General features: G+C 38.8%; 1 protein-coding gene and 2 long non-coding RNA genes across 22 annotated transcripts in view; 2 read left to right on the top strand and 1 right to left on the bottom strand.

Annotated features, from left to right (window-relative positions):
- Positions 1-17583, top strand: part of LOC142895745 (uncharacterized) — a 135398-nt gene that overhangs the window by 26784 nt on the left and 91031 nt on the right. The window contains exons 11-12 of one of the 20 annotated variants that reach the window (XM_076037012.1): positions 9106-9195; positions 9971-10021. The exons of the other annotated variants lie outside the window; for them this stretch is intronic. Of the exons in view, the coding sequence (XP_075893127.1) occupies positions 9106-9195; positions 9971-9993 (113 nt within the window). The 3' untranslated portion in view covers positions 9994-10021. Of the gene's footprint in view, positions 1-9105; positions 9196-9970; positions 10022-17583 lie in introns of those variants that run through there. 20 annotated transcript variants of the gene reach the window in all.
- On the top strand, positions 7202-8291 carry LOC142895878 (uncharacterized). The gene is made up of 3 exons (XR_012928270.1): positions 7202-7327; positions 7584-7868; positions 8006-8291. It is a non-coding gene; the product is annotated as an uncharacterized LOC142895878 (long non-coding RNA).
- On the bottom strand, positions 13279-15646 carry LOC142895800 (uncharacterized). The gene is made up of 5 exons (XR_012928261.1): positions 15625-15646; positions 15476-15516; positions 14092-14158; positions 13626-13657; positions 13279-13542 (listed from the first exon to the last, which is right to left on the bottom strand). It is a non-coding gene; the product is annotated as an uncharacterized LOC142895800 (long non-coding RNA).

Below are 17583 nucleotides of genomic sequence, written 5' to 3'. Positions count from 1 at the left end.
TATGATGACATCATGAATGGTGATTACCAAGTTTGACGCGACAGAGGTTTAGTTGCTAAACAGCCCTACCTCTCACTGAAGTGGTGGGTGGGGAGCTGGTTTTGCTTGTAGTCTGTGTCAGTGATGGTTGTGTGGATGTCCTTGTTGATTCGCTCGCCAGAATATCTACATTTACAAAGAGAGAACTTCATACTGAAAACTACACTATGATTCCTCTTGATAGTCATTCATTTATGCTGTGTAAAAACCTGAAACTGAGGAATTGGTGACGTGACATCTAGTATTATACTAACATGAACGCTTTACAAACGACAGTGTGTCTGCCACTGATGATGCAATGTTGTCATCAAAACTGCAAAATGATATTGTGTTTTCAGTCTGAACTGTGTTTGCTCTCCGACAACCAATTAATACTCAGCAGTTTATGTCGTCCTGTAATGTTTTATTTGCCTGCCAAGTTGCATTGTTCACTATGAGGAGACAAGGTGTTGGGATCACCTTTCAAACTGTAATCACAGCTGGCGTGGCTTTGTTGAGGTGAGAGTCTCAGCAGGTCATTGATTGAGACATAAAACTGACAGAACCACTTATTATCCATTCTGCTTCTGCTTCTTCTTAATTGTGATTTTACATTTGTTACGATTCTAATTTTCCAAAATAAAAGCTACAGGTTGTTTCTTTGATCGCAGATCCAGGCAGAGAACATGTAACATCTTCACCAGGACAATGGAAAACACTCAACTGACTGCTTCTGCACTCTAAAAGGGGGAGACTGGCTAAAGTCTATGAATACATAATTTCAATGAATATGCCCTCTTTAACCATTATAAAACAGCACTGGGAGGAGGAGCTTGGCTTTGTTATTGTGGATGACATTAGATTGTGTACACTCTTCATCCTTTTGTGCATGTACAGTAATAGTCTTATCTAGTTCAAAGTATCGCACTGCCTACAGTATTGTAAGACTGCCCTGACAAAAAATTAGCCACTCATTGACCCCCTGTGTGACAGATGCAAAATACTCCCTGCAACTTTGTATCATATGTTCTGGAATTGCCCTGAATTAGATCGATTGTGGTTTGTCACACTACTTCCACATTATCCAGTGTTAAGATAGAGTAATTTTTACTACTTTACAACTCTCTGGATGAGCTCAATTTCATAAGAAGGCAGAAATATGATGACATCATGAATGGTGATTACCAAGTTTGAAGCGACAGAAGTTTAGTTGCTCAACAGCCCTACCTCTCACTGAAGTGGTGGGTGGGGAGCTGGTTTTGCTTGTAGTCTGTGTCAGTGATGGTTGTGTGGATGTCCTTGTTGATTCGCTCGCCAGAATATCTACATTTACAAAGAGAGAACTTCATACTGAAAACTACACTATGATTCCTCTTGATAGTCATTCATTTATGCTGTGTAAAAACCTGAAACTGAGGAATTGGTGACGTGACATCTAGTATTATACTAACATGAACGCTTTACAAACGACAGTGTGTCTGCCACTGATGATGCAATGTTGTCATCAAAACTGCAAAATGATATTGTGTTTTCAGTCTGAACTGTGTTTGCTCTCCGACAACCAATTAATACTCAGTAGTTTATGTCGTCATGTAATGTTTTATTTGCCTGCCAAGTTGCATCGTTCACTATGAGGAGACAAGGTGTTGGGATCACCTTTCAAACTGTAATCACAGCTGGCGTGGCTTTGTTGAGGTGAGAGTCTCAGCAGATCATTGATTGAGACATAAAACTGACAGAACCACTTATTATCCATTCTGCTTCTGCTTCTTCTTAATTGTGATTTTACATTTGTTACGATTCTAATTTTCCAAAATAAAAGCTACAGGTTGTTTCTTTGATCGCAGATCCAGGCAGAGAACATGTAACATCTTCACCAGGACAATGGAAAACACTCAACTGACTGCTTCTGCACTCTAAAAGGGGAGACTGGCTAAAGTCTATGAGTACACAATTTCAATGAATATGCCCTCTTTAACCATTATAAAACAGCACTGGGAGGAGGAGCTTGGCTTTGTTATTGTGGATGACATTAGATTGTGTACACTCTTCATCCTTTTGTGCATGTACAGTAATAGTCTTATCTAGTTCAAAGTATCGCACTGCCTACAGTATTGTAAGACTGCCCTGACAAAAAATTTGCCACTCATTGACCCCCTGTGTGACAGATGCAAAATACTCCCTGCAACTTCATATCATATGTTCTGGAGTTGCCCTGAATTAGATCGATTCTGATCGTCTTTCTTTGATTTATTCTCTAAGATATTTCAAAACCTCTTACTCCCTGTCCTCTTATGGCTGTTATTGGGGGTAACCTGAAGAAACAAATCTTTAACTGCTTGGCAGCGCAAGGCTTTGGCATTCTTCTCCCAACTAGCATGGCGGTTGATCCTGCCAAACTGGAAAAACCCCACCCACCCACACACATCTCATCAACAGAATCATGTGCAATCTCAAATTAGAAAAGATCAGATACACTGTTAATGGTGCTCTTCAAAACTTCCATGGGACGTGGCAAGGCTTCATTGAATTTGTAAAGCGATTAGACCAGGGGTGTCAAACACATTTTGGTTCACGGGCCACATAGAGGAAAATCTATTCCGAAGCGGGTCGGACCAGTAAAATCATGTTTGGTAATAATAACGTAAAAATAACAACAACTTCCAATTGTTTTCTTTGTTTACTCCTCAGTAAGGAAAGTCACTATTGGCATTCCTGTCGCAAGAAGTCACCAAATGATGTCATCGTCTAATTGACAATTTGCACTTGATCGCAACGTGATAACACCAAGAAAAGTCGTTAGATTTGTCGCGAGTCGCTTTTGACAAAAAAAAAAGTCGCCATGGGGAGAATACTGACTTTTTGGGGGGAGAAAGTCGCCAAGTTGGCAACACTGCTCTGCATCAGCTTTGTCTGTTTCTACAGAGACGTTCTGGGGCAATGAGGGTAGCCAATAGGAGACGTGAGTGGATGTACTTGTGCCGATTTGCTCAGCCCCAGTATTGAGTTTGTTTGCGAAGCAGAAACCATATTGTGATACCAAGTGGACACATTTAGAACAGCACTTTCTTTCGTTGAAAAATTGCAGTTTTTATATTTAGCAAAATCATCTCGCGAGCCGGAAAAAAACAGTTTGCGGGCCTGGTCCGGCCCGCGGGCCGTATGTTTGACACCCCTGGATTAGACAGACTTCCGTTGGAGTGATAGGCTTCCAGCAGACTTTTTGAAACATAAACATGTTGACTTAATAATTTTCCACTGTATATTATTAAACAACAGAATTAGGAATGCAGTCACTCACTGTGTATCATCATGACTTGTGTGTCACTGTGATTGGAGGGATAATCCAGATGTCCAAGCTTCACAGTGTAGAAACACTTGACTTCAACTTGAGCAGGTGAACTCTGCTGTGACATCAGGAGCAGCTCACATCCTATCAGTGTCTCCACACAAGGCCACAGTTTAGGGGCTCCTCCCTTCACATTGTAAAAATAACATTGAGGAGCAGACACAGACGTAGGTGGCTGACACCTCAGTGTGACTGACTCTGTCTCTGAGATGGTCCGAGGATTCACTGTCAGTGTGGGCGGCAAAAGAGCTGAAAGAAGAACATTTTTTTTTTTTTTTTAACTGATTATTGAAGTCGACGACAGAGCACAAAGTCATGAATTTCAAGTCTTTGAGCATTCAGCCACTCTGCACTCTCCACTCAATCTCCCAATAAATAAATAGTCGTGAGGGGATATGAGTTTTACTCACTCAGGATGTGGATGGACACCATGTTACTGTGTGAAGAAGGAGAAAATACATCTCCCTTCCTTACAGTGTAGAAACACTTGACTTTAATCTCAGCAGGTGAACTTTGACCTGACTTGACCAGAAGCTCAGATCCTGTCAGTGTCTCCCAACAAGAGGAACTCTGGACAGATTCTCCTCCTTCAATAATAAAATAACACTGAGCCACAGGAGCAGATGATGGAGGATGACAGTTGAGTGTGACTGAGTGAGTCTCTGCTGAGATCACTGGTGGATACAAGGTCAGTTGAGGTGGAGGATCTGAAAATTAGATAGACATGAGATATACTGTGGAAATATATACAGTTCATACTTGTGAAAGACTTCATCACATTGTCCATCTATTCATTAGAGCACAGCTGGGGGGTTTAGATACTGACCTTTAGTTTCAACGCAGAAAATAAAACCTGCTGAAAATATATTTTAAATAATAATTATATTTTTACCTCAAAAGTTAGAAAGATCAAAATTAAATTAAGAACAAAACACAGAGCCTTTAGTCTCTTAATCAAGCGGTTCCACTAAACATTGCAAGATACTGTATAAAGATTATTAAGATGTTCTTTTTTCTTTTTTTGCTTTCATTTCCATTTTTACAGAAAGAGAACGATAAAACAAACAAACAATTAATTATAAACACATTATAATAAGTTATTAATAATTTTCAAAGGATCTAAAAGATGTTCAACTTACAGACGAGGATGATGACACACAGCAAGTGTTCAGCCATGATGAAAGTGTCCCTTTTGTCTAGTGTCCTTTTGACTGCATCAACTTTCATCACTTTGACTTCTGTGAGAGGACGCACACGGGGAAACCACAGCTAGTGGTTTATTAATTCTTTACTGTATATACAGCTCTAGTTTATGTTCATGTAAAAGTCAACAGCAGTCATGTGAATGTGTCTTAGATACAACTCTACAGGTTTTCAACTAAATTGGTCACAAGCGGTGGCCCACATCAGCCGCTGGTTTGGTGCATTTCGTCTCACTCACATTGTCATGTCTATTTTAATAGAGTGTGGTGCAATGCTCTGAGAACATTTAAAACCATAACCAGAAGTGATGCATCGATGGAAACATTACATGACCAAGAAGTGAGCATAATTTTGTAACTTGTAAATGTAAACTCCTACACTGCAGTCAAGAAGATTCCACGTCCCAACCTAAGAGCTTCACAATATGAACACTGCAAATATTCTGTTCAACTCATGGATATGAACATCTGCCATATGAGAACAGCTCACAAGACCAATGACCCTTGTCAATAAAGATCTGCCAACATTTCTGGGAGAGATTAACTATTACAATGTAGTCAAGTATGTAAGTGGCATTAAGTCATAAAATGTCATTGTCCACAGCGAACCCTTTCAAGCTTTTTTTGACAACACATTTGCTTTTTCCCAAACCACATGCTTCTGTGCAATGCGTTATGTTTTGGGATTATAGCAACAAAAGCAGTGTTGTCCGGTTTTTAACTTCCCAGAAGCAGCTGCCTTTCTATAACTATACTTCCTCTTTGCATTGTGGCACTTGCACTTGTTGTGCACAGAAGACTGTTCCCACTCCAGAATGCAAACATTAACTTTAATTGCTGATTAAAATATGCTTCTTTATCATTTTGTTTGTTATCATAATTAGCTAGCAGGCTAGCACTACTGAAAATAGTTGACTGTTGGGTGTTAGTGGTCATTGTTCAAACTCAATTTGTTCACCGTCAGAGTGTGCAAGGTGTGCACTTCACTTGTTAAATACTGACTTGATGAATGTGCCATGTAGAAGTAGCTAGTACTTTGTAATGATTGATTAAGAACCGATTAAGAACCGATGATTGCTTCCTCTCAAGCACTGTCCAGGTACTGACCCGAGGCAACTATATATATATATATGGAGAGGGATCACACTCCTCAGCCTCCCTGGTAAAGTCTACTCCAGGGTGCTAGAAAGGAGGATGCGGCCGATAGTCGAACCTCGGATTCAGGAGGAATAGTGCAGGTTCCGTCCGTGTTGTGGAAAACTTGACCAGCTCCATACTCTCCGTCGGGTGCTTGAGGGTTCATGGGAGTTCGCCCAACCAGTCTACATTTCTTTGTGGATTTGGAGAAGGCGTTCAACCGTGTCCCTCGACAAATTTTGTGGAGTACCGAACGGCCCTTAACAGAGGAGTCTGGTTCACATTGCCGGCCGTAAGTCAGACTTACCGCTGTGATAACCACAACAATCTGGCATGGGGTGGCTGGAGAACCGGGCTTTTAAAGTGGAGGGTTGATGACCCCTCCCTTAAGAAAGGGAGAGAGGGAAAACACACACACACACGAGAGAGGGAGGGGAATCCACAAAAAAGGCATGCTGCCTAGTTGTGAATATGACAGAAACTTACAGTTGAGGACAACAAGTAGCAGACGTGTAACCATGGTGAAGCTGTTGATTGAGGTTTTGTCGGTCTTCTGACTTCTTTACCTGTCTGTGCTGTACTGTCTGTACTCCTGTAAGAAAATGCGCGTAGGAAAACCACAGCTAGACACAGCAGATATAAATTCTTTACTAAATGTATCTTGTGTTTTTTTATACTCAAGACTGTGTGCTCTCATCTGAATGAGTCATGAATATGCATGATTCTACAATCTCATTGGTTGCGGCACATTCTTCTCACACGTTGCAAACACTTGTTAACTGACTGTTGTATAATTTAGCATTGCCCATCACTGCCTGAGAACATGTAAATGTAAACCTTGTCCAGTGATTCCAATACTCCAAGCGTTGTATTTTTGCAAATATAAAAGTTAGTCAACAGCTTCACCATGGACACACGTCTGCTGCTTGTCATTTTGATCCGTGAGTTTCAACTTTTCATCACTTCTATTTTTTTTTATTCTATTTCATGGAAATCAGTGTTCTTCAAGAAAATGAAAACTCACTCTTGCCAAAAGCATTCAGATTATCTTTATAAAATATGTATTCATCGAATTGGGAAGCCAATTTTAACATTGAATACAACTGGATAGCTTGGTGTGGAATTGAAATGTTTAATATCTATTTTTAATCATTGATATTTCAATTAAAATATGAACAAACTATTGGAAGGGTCGTCAACCTGTAAACATATCTTTGACAGATTTCACTGGAAAGACTCAACTTTTATCAGACTTTTATCAATCAGTTGAGAAAATATTCTGTTGTTTCCACAGATGTTGGTGTCTCTATCTCTTTAGCTCCAGCTGCTCCACCTATAGTGTCAGTGGTTCCATCAGCAATCTCAGCAGAGACAGACTCAGTCACACTCTACTGTTACCCTCCATCATCTCCTAATGCCTCACAGTGCTATTTTTCCGTCAAAGAAGGAGAATCTATTCAGAGCTCCACTTGTCAGAAGACACTGACAGGAACTGAGCTTCTGGCCAAGGCAGGTCAAAGTTCATTTTCTGAGATAAGAGTAAAGTGTTTCTATAAAGTCAGACAAGGAGAAGAGGAGCTTCAGTCTTTACACAGCAACCCAGCCTCCATCTTCATACAGGGTGAGTAAAGCAATGCCTGAATTTTTCTCACACTGACACTTCACCCTGTGACATGGTCACATCATTTGGAAATTTACGCTGTCCTTTACAATACTAAGTGAATAACATTATATTGTATTTTATAGAACAAAATGTTATAGTACATTATTGAACTGAGCAAAAGTGAATAAGGTTTAAAAAGTGGCTGTGTTTTAAAACTGAGGTTGATTACAGTCTACATTCTAATATATTTGTATCTCTATTACTTGGTTTTCAGACCCTCCACCTAAACTGACAGTGCATCCAAGAGTGATCTCAGCAGAGACAGACACAGTCGCCCTCTACTGTCAACCTCCTTCATCTGCTCCATGTTATTTTATTATTGAAGGAAAATCTGTAGCGAGCTCCTCTTGTCAGAAGACACTGACAGTAGCTGAGCTCCTGGCCAAGAAAGGTCAAAGTTCACCTGCTGAGGTTGAAGTCAAGTGTTTCTACACTGTAAGACGTGGAGAAGTATATTCTCCATCTCTACGCAGTAACACACTGTCCATCCACATACAGAGTGAGTAAAACACTTGTCCTCATAGTATGATTGAAAACTTTAACGTGGCCTTTGTCGTCACATCATGTTCACACATTTCTCTCGCTGTGTATTTTACTTCAACGTCTGTTCGACTTCATCTTTATTTCATTTTTCAGCCCCGGCACCCAAACTGACAGTGAACACTCAGACCATCTCAGAGACAGAGTCAGTCACACTGAGGTGTCAGCCACCTCCGTCTGTGTCTACTACTCAATGTTATTTTCGCACTGTGAAGGGAGGATCCTCTACACTGTGGCCTTGTGTGAAGACACTGACAGGAAGTGAGCTGCTCCTGATGTCACAGCAGAGTTCACCTGCTGAAGTTGAAGTCAAGTGTTTCTACACTGTGAAGCTTGGACGCCTGGATTATCCCTCTGCTCACAGTGACGCACAAGTCATGATGATACAGATGATACCAGATCCTCCACCTCAACTGATGGTGGTACCACCAGTGATCTCAGCAGAGACTCACTCAGTCACACTGTGGTGTCACCATCATTCATCTACTCCTGTGTCTCACTGCTATTTTTCAATTGAAGGAGGAGAATCTATTGAGAGTTCCTCTTGTTGGAAGACACTGACACTAACTGAGCTTCTGGTCAAGACAGGTCAAAGTTCACCTGTTGAGGTGAAAGTCAAGTGTTTCTACACTGTAAGGAAGGGAGATGTATTTTCTCCTTCTCAACACAGTAGCACGCAGTCCATCTACATACAGAGTGAGTAAAATATAAACTTGTTAATTTAACCATTTTAAAGGGTGAGTGCAGAGTGCAGAGTGGCTGGATGTTCAGAGACTCAAAATTCATGAATTAGTTCTCTGCAGTAAAAGTTGATTCTGCAGTTTAAAAACAGCAACAACCTAGCATTACTACAAAACCCACAGCATCGTCACCTTCGTAGCACTAAAAGTGCATTAAAAATGTGAGCTGTGACTATTTTTGTTGTATTTGTCTTGGGCAGGTTTGCTTGTTGGTGGCACTGTTCAAATCTTGACTACCTCTCAGATACCTGTTGGAGCAAAGTCAGGTGAACTGCTCTGGTTTTGTCTTTACTTGTTGTTGGAGTAATTTTCAAAAATAAATATTTCTATATAATCTACATTTCCATGTATTTAGTTTGTTATAATGCCTCATGTTTATATATGTAATTCAGTCTTTTCATCAGTTGCTTTTGCACTGGAGGTGAATGTGACAAATATTTGTGTCTCCTTAAACAGACAACAACATAGTCAAGATCATAGCAGGTGTGACTTTTATTGGAGCAGCTGTTGGCGTCATTTTCCTTGGATGGCTATTCATAAAAAAGGGTAGGTCAAATAAAACCTCCACGTCTTTTAACCTTTAAATTAAGAGAACGTTAAAGAATCTGTGCTCATCAATACCAGATTATGGATGATTCTTGTGGCCTGTAGATGAGTTTAATCTAACCTGCCACATTCTCAACTCAAACTTTATCAAACTAAACACTAAAGAAAATGATAATTTACTGAAAACAGGGAGTGTTTAGCCTGGTGCAAGTTCAGTTCAAGTTCAAGAGAAACTATGCAACATTTATACAATACAGAGATGTTGTGGTAGGTTAGTAATATGTTACGCCCCCTGCAAACAAGCCATAGTGCAAGTTTGTACAATAGCGATGTGCACCACGGACCTCAACGGGGAGCATTTTAGACAAAAACATAGAGTCAATGTTATTCATCCTAACTCACTTAAACAGTTATATGTATATATGTGTGTGTATGTATATATGTATATATATACTGTATATGTGTATATATAAAAATGACAAAAATCAGTACCCAGGCCAGGCTCAAAGAAAAAATATCAAGATAATGTATAAAAATTACCACTGAGTGAGTATAAATAAATGGAGACACTATTTTGTCATTGTTAATCTAAAAAGTGTCATTTTAGAATATTTTTGGTTGGTGATGTACCATGGAATTTTTTTGTGGCTCAAAACAGGTTTGAAAAAAAGGCGAATAGCAATATAACCTTTCCCCTCATCATGAACCTCCACCTCCTGTCCGAGCTAAAACCTGAGCTAAAAAAATTGATCTTGTTCTTCTTGCTCTCTTTCAGACACATGCTTTGACAAAAGGTAACAATGATCAATGACTGTGAATATGTTCTCAGCACTAATATCAGTGTAAGTACTTCAGTTTCTTTTAATCATTATGTTTTTTCAACATGTTTCATCACATCAGTGGGAAGAACGAAGTGGCCACAGATACATTGTAAGCAGAAACATTTTTAGCAATCATCGATTATTTCACTGCAGCACATCCTGCCTTCTTCTCAGCATTCAGACACTTTTTCATTTCATTTTTTTTCTTTATAGGACGCAGAGCATTGTCATCTGTAAGTAATCAGAAAATCTTTTCATTAATTGATTCTATTGTGTAGTTGCATTGGAGAAGACTGAGGTTTTTAAAATCTTACCTTTTGCAGACGCATGCACTGTAGTACCTCCTGTATCTTGTTACCAGGAGATTCTGTTTATATTGTGTGGCTCCTCTAACATAATGTGAATGAGAATAAGAATACCTTAATTTTTTCATGATATTTTGTACTCTCTGAATTTAAAGTTGTGTAGATTTTTGAATACTGATCAGTGGTGAGCAATGATGAAAGCAGTGGTCGGTAACAGCAGTGTCAGCTCACAGCAAGATGGAAACTCCTAACGTCCTTCTTGTTCTCTTTCAGACAAATGTTTTGACAAAAGGTAAAAATAATCAGTGCATAAATAAGTGCCCAGTACTAATATTAAAACTATCTCAGTTTCTTCTGATATATTTTTAAACATATTTTTCATCACACCAGGAGAGAAGAAAAAACTGATTAGGCACAGATACATTGTAGGTAGGCACTTTCTTTTTCACTCATCAGTAATTTTTACACTACAGCACATCCTGCCACTGACTGACACTGTGTAAACTTTCATTTCATTTGATTTCCTTCTAGGACACAAAACATTGTCATCTGTAAGTAATCAGGAGATCTTACAGTTGAGGCCAAAATGATAAGCCCCACTAGAATTATGGAACATTTTCCAAATTTTGCAGTTTGCAGCATTGATGAGATGTGATATCATCAAACATTCATCAGTACTATTTAGTAGCTTTTGTTACATTTTTGAATATGAAATACATTATATTTTATGCTTGCTGTATATATTTATATATAATGAAAAATGGGGTGGTCAAAGATATTATCCTGCATGTGAAGTTTGACTTCAATTTTACAGCCAAGCACATTGCTTCTTGTTTGGGTGCATGGTGTCATTATGTTAAAGTTTTGAGGGATAATGTGCAGAAATCTGCTCTGTAGTCTAGCCTTATGTCGTTGCTTGGTCTTCCAACAAAACAATATCTCCAAGCATACTTTTGAAATGAGTCCAACAGTTCCTGAAGGATACCAAAACCAAGGTCTTGGAGTGGCCCACACCAAGCCCAGACCTCAATCATAATGAGAATCTGAGGTGGGTTCTCAAGGTGAATGTCCATGCTTGGAAACCAAGCAATTTTGACCAGCTGGAACAATTTCCAATGGAATAATGGCCCAAAATCTCTCAGGAGACCTGTGTCTACCTAGTAAATAACTGCTCTAAGAGGTTGTGTTCAGTTGTGGCTCAGAAAGGGTTCACTATTGGTTATGAATGGCCAGGGGGCTAATAACTTTGGATGTCTAATTTCTACCCTTTCTTGTTTCAACTCAGTGTATCAATAAAATATGTTTTATGTATGACGTGTGTGTCACAGATAGTTAAAATTTTCTTTTTTCTGTTTTGCTTTTTTCTCATCATTTTCTCAGTAAGAGAATGATTAAAAAAAAAAATAAAAAAACATTAAGGGGCTCAAATAAAGCTAAGAACCAATGATTAATGTCCCTCCCTCACAGCAAGTGTTCAGCCATGATCAAAGTGTCCTCAGCTCTAGTTTATGTTCATGTAAAAGTCAACAGCAGTCATGTGAATGTGTCTTAGATACAACTCCACAGGTTTTCAACTAAATTGGTCACAAGCGGTGGCCCACATCAGCCGCTGGTTCGGTGCATTTCGTCTCACTCACATTGTCATGTCTATTTTAATAGAGTGGGGTGCAATGCTCTGAGAACATTTAATACCAAAACCAGAAGTGATGCATCGATGGAAACATTACAAAAGAATGTGTGCATGACTGAGATGTGTGAATCATTTTGTAACTGTTAACTCGTACTCTGCAGTCAAGAGGATTCCACATACCAATGTAAGAGCTTCACAATATCAACACTGCAAGTATTCGGTTAACATCTGCCATTTGAGAACGGCTCAAACGACCACTGACCCTTGTCAATAAAAACCGGCCAACATTTCTGCAAGAGATTTACTATTATAATATAATGAACAATGTAAGTGGCATTAAGTGATAAAATGTCACACTTTAAACTTTGTTTTGACAAAACATTTGCTTTTTCCCAAATCACATGCTTCTGTGCAATGCGTTGTTAGATTTTGTGATTATAGTAAAAAAAAAAAAAGAGTGTCCTGTTGTCCTGTTTTTAACTTCCCAGAAGCAGCTGCCTTCCTATAACTACACTTCCTCTTTGCATTTTGGTACTTGTATTTGTTGTGTTGGGGCCATGACCATCACTGGCCAGTGGCTCACCAGTGGTGGTAAATCATAACTTAAAATGGGATTTCAAAAAAGTATACGGTTCACATAATTTGAACTACTTTGTTAGAAATAGACATTAGAAATAAACTGCATGTTTAAATGGTATTGAAGTCTTTTAATTGAACATATTTTTACACATCAATCCATAAAGTGCAGGATGGATGGCCTTTACAAAGGAATTAAGTAATGAAGTAATGATGTTTACTTTGGAGGCTTGTTCATGATAATATGATTGCTCATATAAATATGCTTTAACCAGTCAGTTAACACATACATTAAATAGGCATTGTTTGCAGAACACACTGTGTAGCTGTTTGCAGAGTCATGTGAGATCTGTTGACCCCTGCCCCAGGGGTCACTGTTTAATGAGGAAGTAACCCCTCATTAAACAACCTGGCATGGTGAGTAAAAGTAGTCCCTCTCATTGATGTGTTCAAGTGAGCTGTTCCTGGGAGTACTTTTATGGGGTGTTGTTATGAAGCCAATTGACTGTGTAGGTGTGGTTTGAAAGCTGATCGATCAATTACTGTGGATGTGTTTTGAAAGCATAAATTCAAATGTGGGGTAAATCTATTGAGCGCCCGATCACAGGGGCTAATATTTTTGACCACCCCATTTTTCACTATATTTGATATGAAACAAGCCTAGAAATGTATTTCATATTCCAAAATGTACCAATAGCTAATAAATATCAATGGTGAATATTTGATGATATCAAATGTTATTGATGCGGCAAACATTGGGAAGAATTTCAGGAAAATGTTCCATAATTACAGGTGGGCTAATAATGTTGGCCATAACTGTATATGCAGGCATTCACATCAGTTTGATTTTATTTCAGAGACCAGTGTTTGTATCTATCTCGTAAGTCTTTTTTTAAAAGCAGAGTCTAAATAATATTATTCAGTGTGGTTGCAGAAGACTGTATTCCATGTTGGTCTGTATTATCTAGACTGGCACATCAGCGATGGAACAGTAGAAATGGTTTTCGCCTTCATTCTAGAGGGAGAGAAATCAACAGTGAGAGTTTTCGTCCACTGTTGAATCCATACAGCAAGTCCTAAATACAAATACGGTCTTACATCTTGTATGTTCTTATCCACTCCTTTGGAATCTGTAATGAGAGAGAATTCAATGACGGGGTCAACGCGTGTTTGTGACAGAGTGCCAGCAAAGTCATGAAAGTATTGGTGCTGTACTGGTGTACATTTTAAAAGACTTCCTTCCCAAATGTGCTTTTTTTTGTTGACATATACATATCATTTAATTAAATTTAAGCATTATCAAGCCTGGACAAAGCACATCAAACACACATACAATTGTGAGAATGCTAGTCAGTAGATGAAATACCTAAACTACTATAATAAATGAATAAAACATAAAAAAAAATGTTTTGTTTAAAAATATTCAGTAGTCTAGGTTTTGTGATGTAACTAGCTGGTACAAAATGGTTTGAAAACAAAGTGGAATAAACACAAGAACAAGTATGAATAAAACAAAATTCAAAACACACATGGGCAAGTTTGGCTTGAAGTGAACTTCTCTTACCAGCACAATACTCTGCAGAAGGTTCTGGGGTGAGGGCATCCTTACTCTGATTTTTGCCTGCAGTTCCCTTAAAATAACATGATATATAAACATAACACAAAGAATAAGCAGATTTGTGTTTGGTAGATTATTTCTTTGTTGTAACAATGCTTCTTGGAAATAACTCTTATATCGTTGGAAAGCCTGTTTATTCCCCCTTTAAATGGTGCAAAACTTGTAAGGAACATGCATTTGTGGGGTGAGCAACAGAGCTAAGTACCTGGGTTGAGCCCATGAAAAATGTGACAAATCTTCTCTGCCAAGTCAAACAGCTGCTTCTGCCATTGACTCTTGTTTGGTGGATTGGATGATTGAAATTTAAAGAATCAAAACGTATTGGCAATTGAACAATTTCTTCATTTAAAAAACAGAGGCCTCAGCAGCTAAAGGAAGAACCATCCACAGCCACAACAGCCTGGCATCTCCTCCTCATGCTGGTCACCAGCCTGGTCTCACACTGCTGTGGGATGGCATCCCATTCTTCAACCAGCATTTGTCGCCAGTCAGCCAACGTGGTTGTGTTGGTGACACTGGCAGCCCGCCCAAGCTGATCCTACAAGTGTTCAATGGGGTTGAGGTCAGGATTGCTGTCAGGCCATTCCATCCTCTCCACTCCCAAATTTTTGAGGTTGTCTCTGATGACCCTTGCTCTATGGGGGTGACATTGTCATCTGGGAAGATGTAGTTTGGTCTCAGACTGGGGAGATATGGGATTACTGCCACTGGTTGCAGAATCTCATCTCCATATATCTCTGCATTGAGATGATCTCCAATGATGACAAGCCTTGTTTTTCCACCACTCACCATCGCACTGCCTCCACCCAAAGATGTTACTCTGTTGGTGCAGCAGTCACCATCGCGTTCTCCATGTCTTCTCCACACTTTGACCCTACAATCCAACTGCCGCAGGAGGAATCTGGACTGATGACTGAACATAATGTTTCTTCACATGTCCAGGTTCCAGTGCAGGTGTTGTCGACACCAGTGCAATAGCAACAGCAGAATAAGCTGTTTGACTCAGCAGAGAAGATTTGTCACATTTTTCATGGGTGCAACCCAGATACTTAGCTCTGCAGCTCACCCCACAAATGCATGTTCCTTACAAGTGTGGCACCATTTAAAAGGGGAATAAACAGGCTTTCCAACGATATAAGATTTATTTCCAAGAAGAATTGTTACAAAAAAGAAATAATCTACCAAACACAAGTATCCTTACTTTTTGTGTTATGTTTATAAGAAAAAAAGAGGTAAATTCTTTAAAACTTATCCAGTTTTTCAATAATTTTGTGAATGTTGCAGTTTGCGTGTGTGTTTTTATTTATTTATTAATTGTTACAATTCTTACCACTCCTCCAAAGTCAACATCTTCCATGTCAATAAAGTCAACTGCAAAACAGAAGACACACTGACGTAAATCTAAGTTCAATGTATTTGTCATGTGATGAAGCCATAACATGACGTGGTCGATGCACAAATTTCACAAAGACAACTTACTGCAGACATTTCCTTGCGTCCTATATAAATAGGGAAAAACATTTTTATCATTGTGTCCGCTATGTATACATACAACAAAACTCTGTAATTAGACAATTTTCAACATTGAATCACACATAAAATGACTTTAGTTTATTGTCAATCACTGCCATTTCAATAGGAAATGTATAAAAGCGTTGAGAAAATAGTCATCTAGCTTATTTCACATGTTATTTCTCACCTTTTGTAAAAAAATCTTCCTGGAAGAATAGCGTGGGAGAGAGGAGTGCAATGTCAGAGTTGCAGCAGTGGATAAGTTAAAAATATATTTATTTTTTTTTAACTTTAGGACAAAAATATTATTTTTCAAAAGCACCAATGATTGTTATGAAAAGGCATGAAGGTTCTATTTAACCTACCCTTCTTCATGAATAGCCATCCGAGGAAAATTAGACCAACAGCTCCTCCACAGCAAGTCACACCTGCTATAATCTTGTATATGTCGTCTGTTTAATAAGACACAAATATTGGTCAGTTTTACCTCCACTGGAAAAGTCTGAAGAAACTGGAAATGTATTCATGATTAGTTTGTACATTAAGTGTCAACTTAAAAAACAAAACAAAACAAAACAAAACAAAACAAAACAAAACCAAATAGATATTATATGCAACAAGCAAACAGAAACAAGCAAGTTGCTTCAACAGGCATCTGAGATAGTCAACAAACAGTGCCACCAACAGGCAAACCTGCTCAAGACAGATACAGCAGAATAGTGGTGACACACTAATTATTATATTAATTAACTTTTAGTCCTACTTGGCAGAAAATGCTGTGGGTTTTCTGGCAATGCCAGGTCTGACTCATGATTTCAATGTTGTCACAGTAGCTTTAGGCTCAGACTTTATGCTCTGTCACACTACTTCCACATTATCCAGTGTTAAGATAGTCATTTTTACTACTTTACAACACTCTGAGCTCAGTTTCATAAGAAGGCAGAAATATGATGACATCATGAATGGTGATCACCAAGTTTGAAGCGACAGAGGTTTAGTTGCTCAACAGCCCTACCTCTCACTGAAGTGGTGGGTGGGGAGCTGGTTTTGCTTGTAGTCTGTGTCAGTGATGGTTGTGTGGATGTCCTTGTTGATTCGCTCGCCAGAATATCTACATTTACAAAGAGAGAACTTCATACTGAAAACTACACTATGATTCCTCTTGATAGTCATTCATTTATGCTGTGTAAAAACCTGAAACTGAGGAATTGGTGACGTGACATCTAGTATTATACTAACATGAACGCTTTACAAACGACAGTGTGTCTGCCACTGATGATGCAATGTTGTCATCAAAACTGCAAAATGATATTGTGTTTTCAGTCTGAACTGTGTTTGCTCTCCTACAACCAATTAATACTCAGTAGTTTATGTCGTCATGTAATGTTTTATTTGCCTGCCAAGTTGCATTGTTCACTATGAGGAGACAAGGTGTTGGGATCACCTTTCAAACTGTAATCACAGCTGGCGTGGCTTTGTTGAGGTGAGAGTCTCAGCAGGTCATTGATTGAGACATAAAACTGACAGAACCACTTATTATCCATTCTGCTTCTGCTTCTTCTTAATTGTGATTTTACATTTGTTACGATTCTAATTTTCCAAAATAAAAGCTACAGGTTGTTTCTTTGATCGCAGATCCAGGCAGAGAACATGTAACATCTTCACCAGGACAATGGAAAACACTCAACTGACTGCTTCTGCACTCTAAAAGGGGGAGACTGGCTAAAGTCTATGAATACATAATTTCAATGAATATGCCCTCTTTAACCATTATAAAACAGCACTGGGAGGAGGAGCTTGGCTTTGTTATTGTGGATGACATTAGATTGTGTACACTCTTCATCCTTTTGTGCATGTACAGTAATAGTCTTATCTAGTTCAAAGTATCGCACTGCCTACAGTATTGTAAGACTGCCCTGACAAAAA

This window comes from Nelusetta ayraudi, unplaced genomic scaffold (genome assembly GCF_046127955.1).
Source record: "Nelusetta ayraudi isolate G7.1 ecotype Tasmania unplaced genomic scaffold, CSIRO-AGI_Nayr_v1 ptg000050l, whole genome shotgun sequence".
In the NCBI taxonomy this organism is placed as follows: domain Eukaryota; kingdom Metazoa; phylum Chordata; class Actinopteri; order Tetraodontiformes; family Monacanthidae; genus Nelusetta; species Nelusetta ayraudi.
The sequence above is the reverse complement of the archived record's forward strand: the minus strand, read 5'-3'. Positions and strand labels throughout refer to the sequence as shown.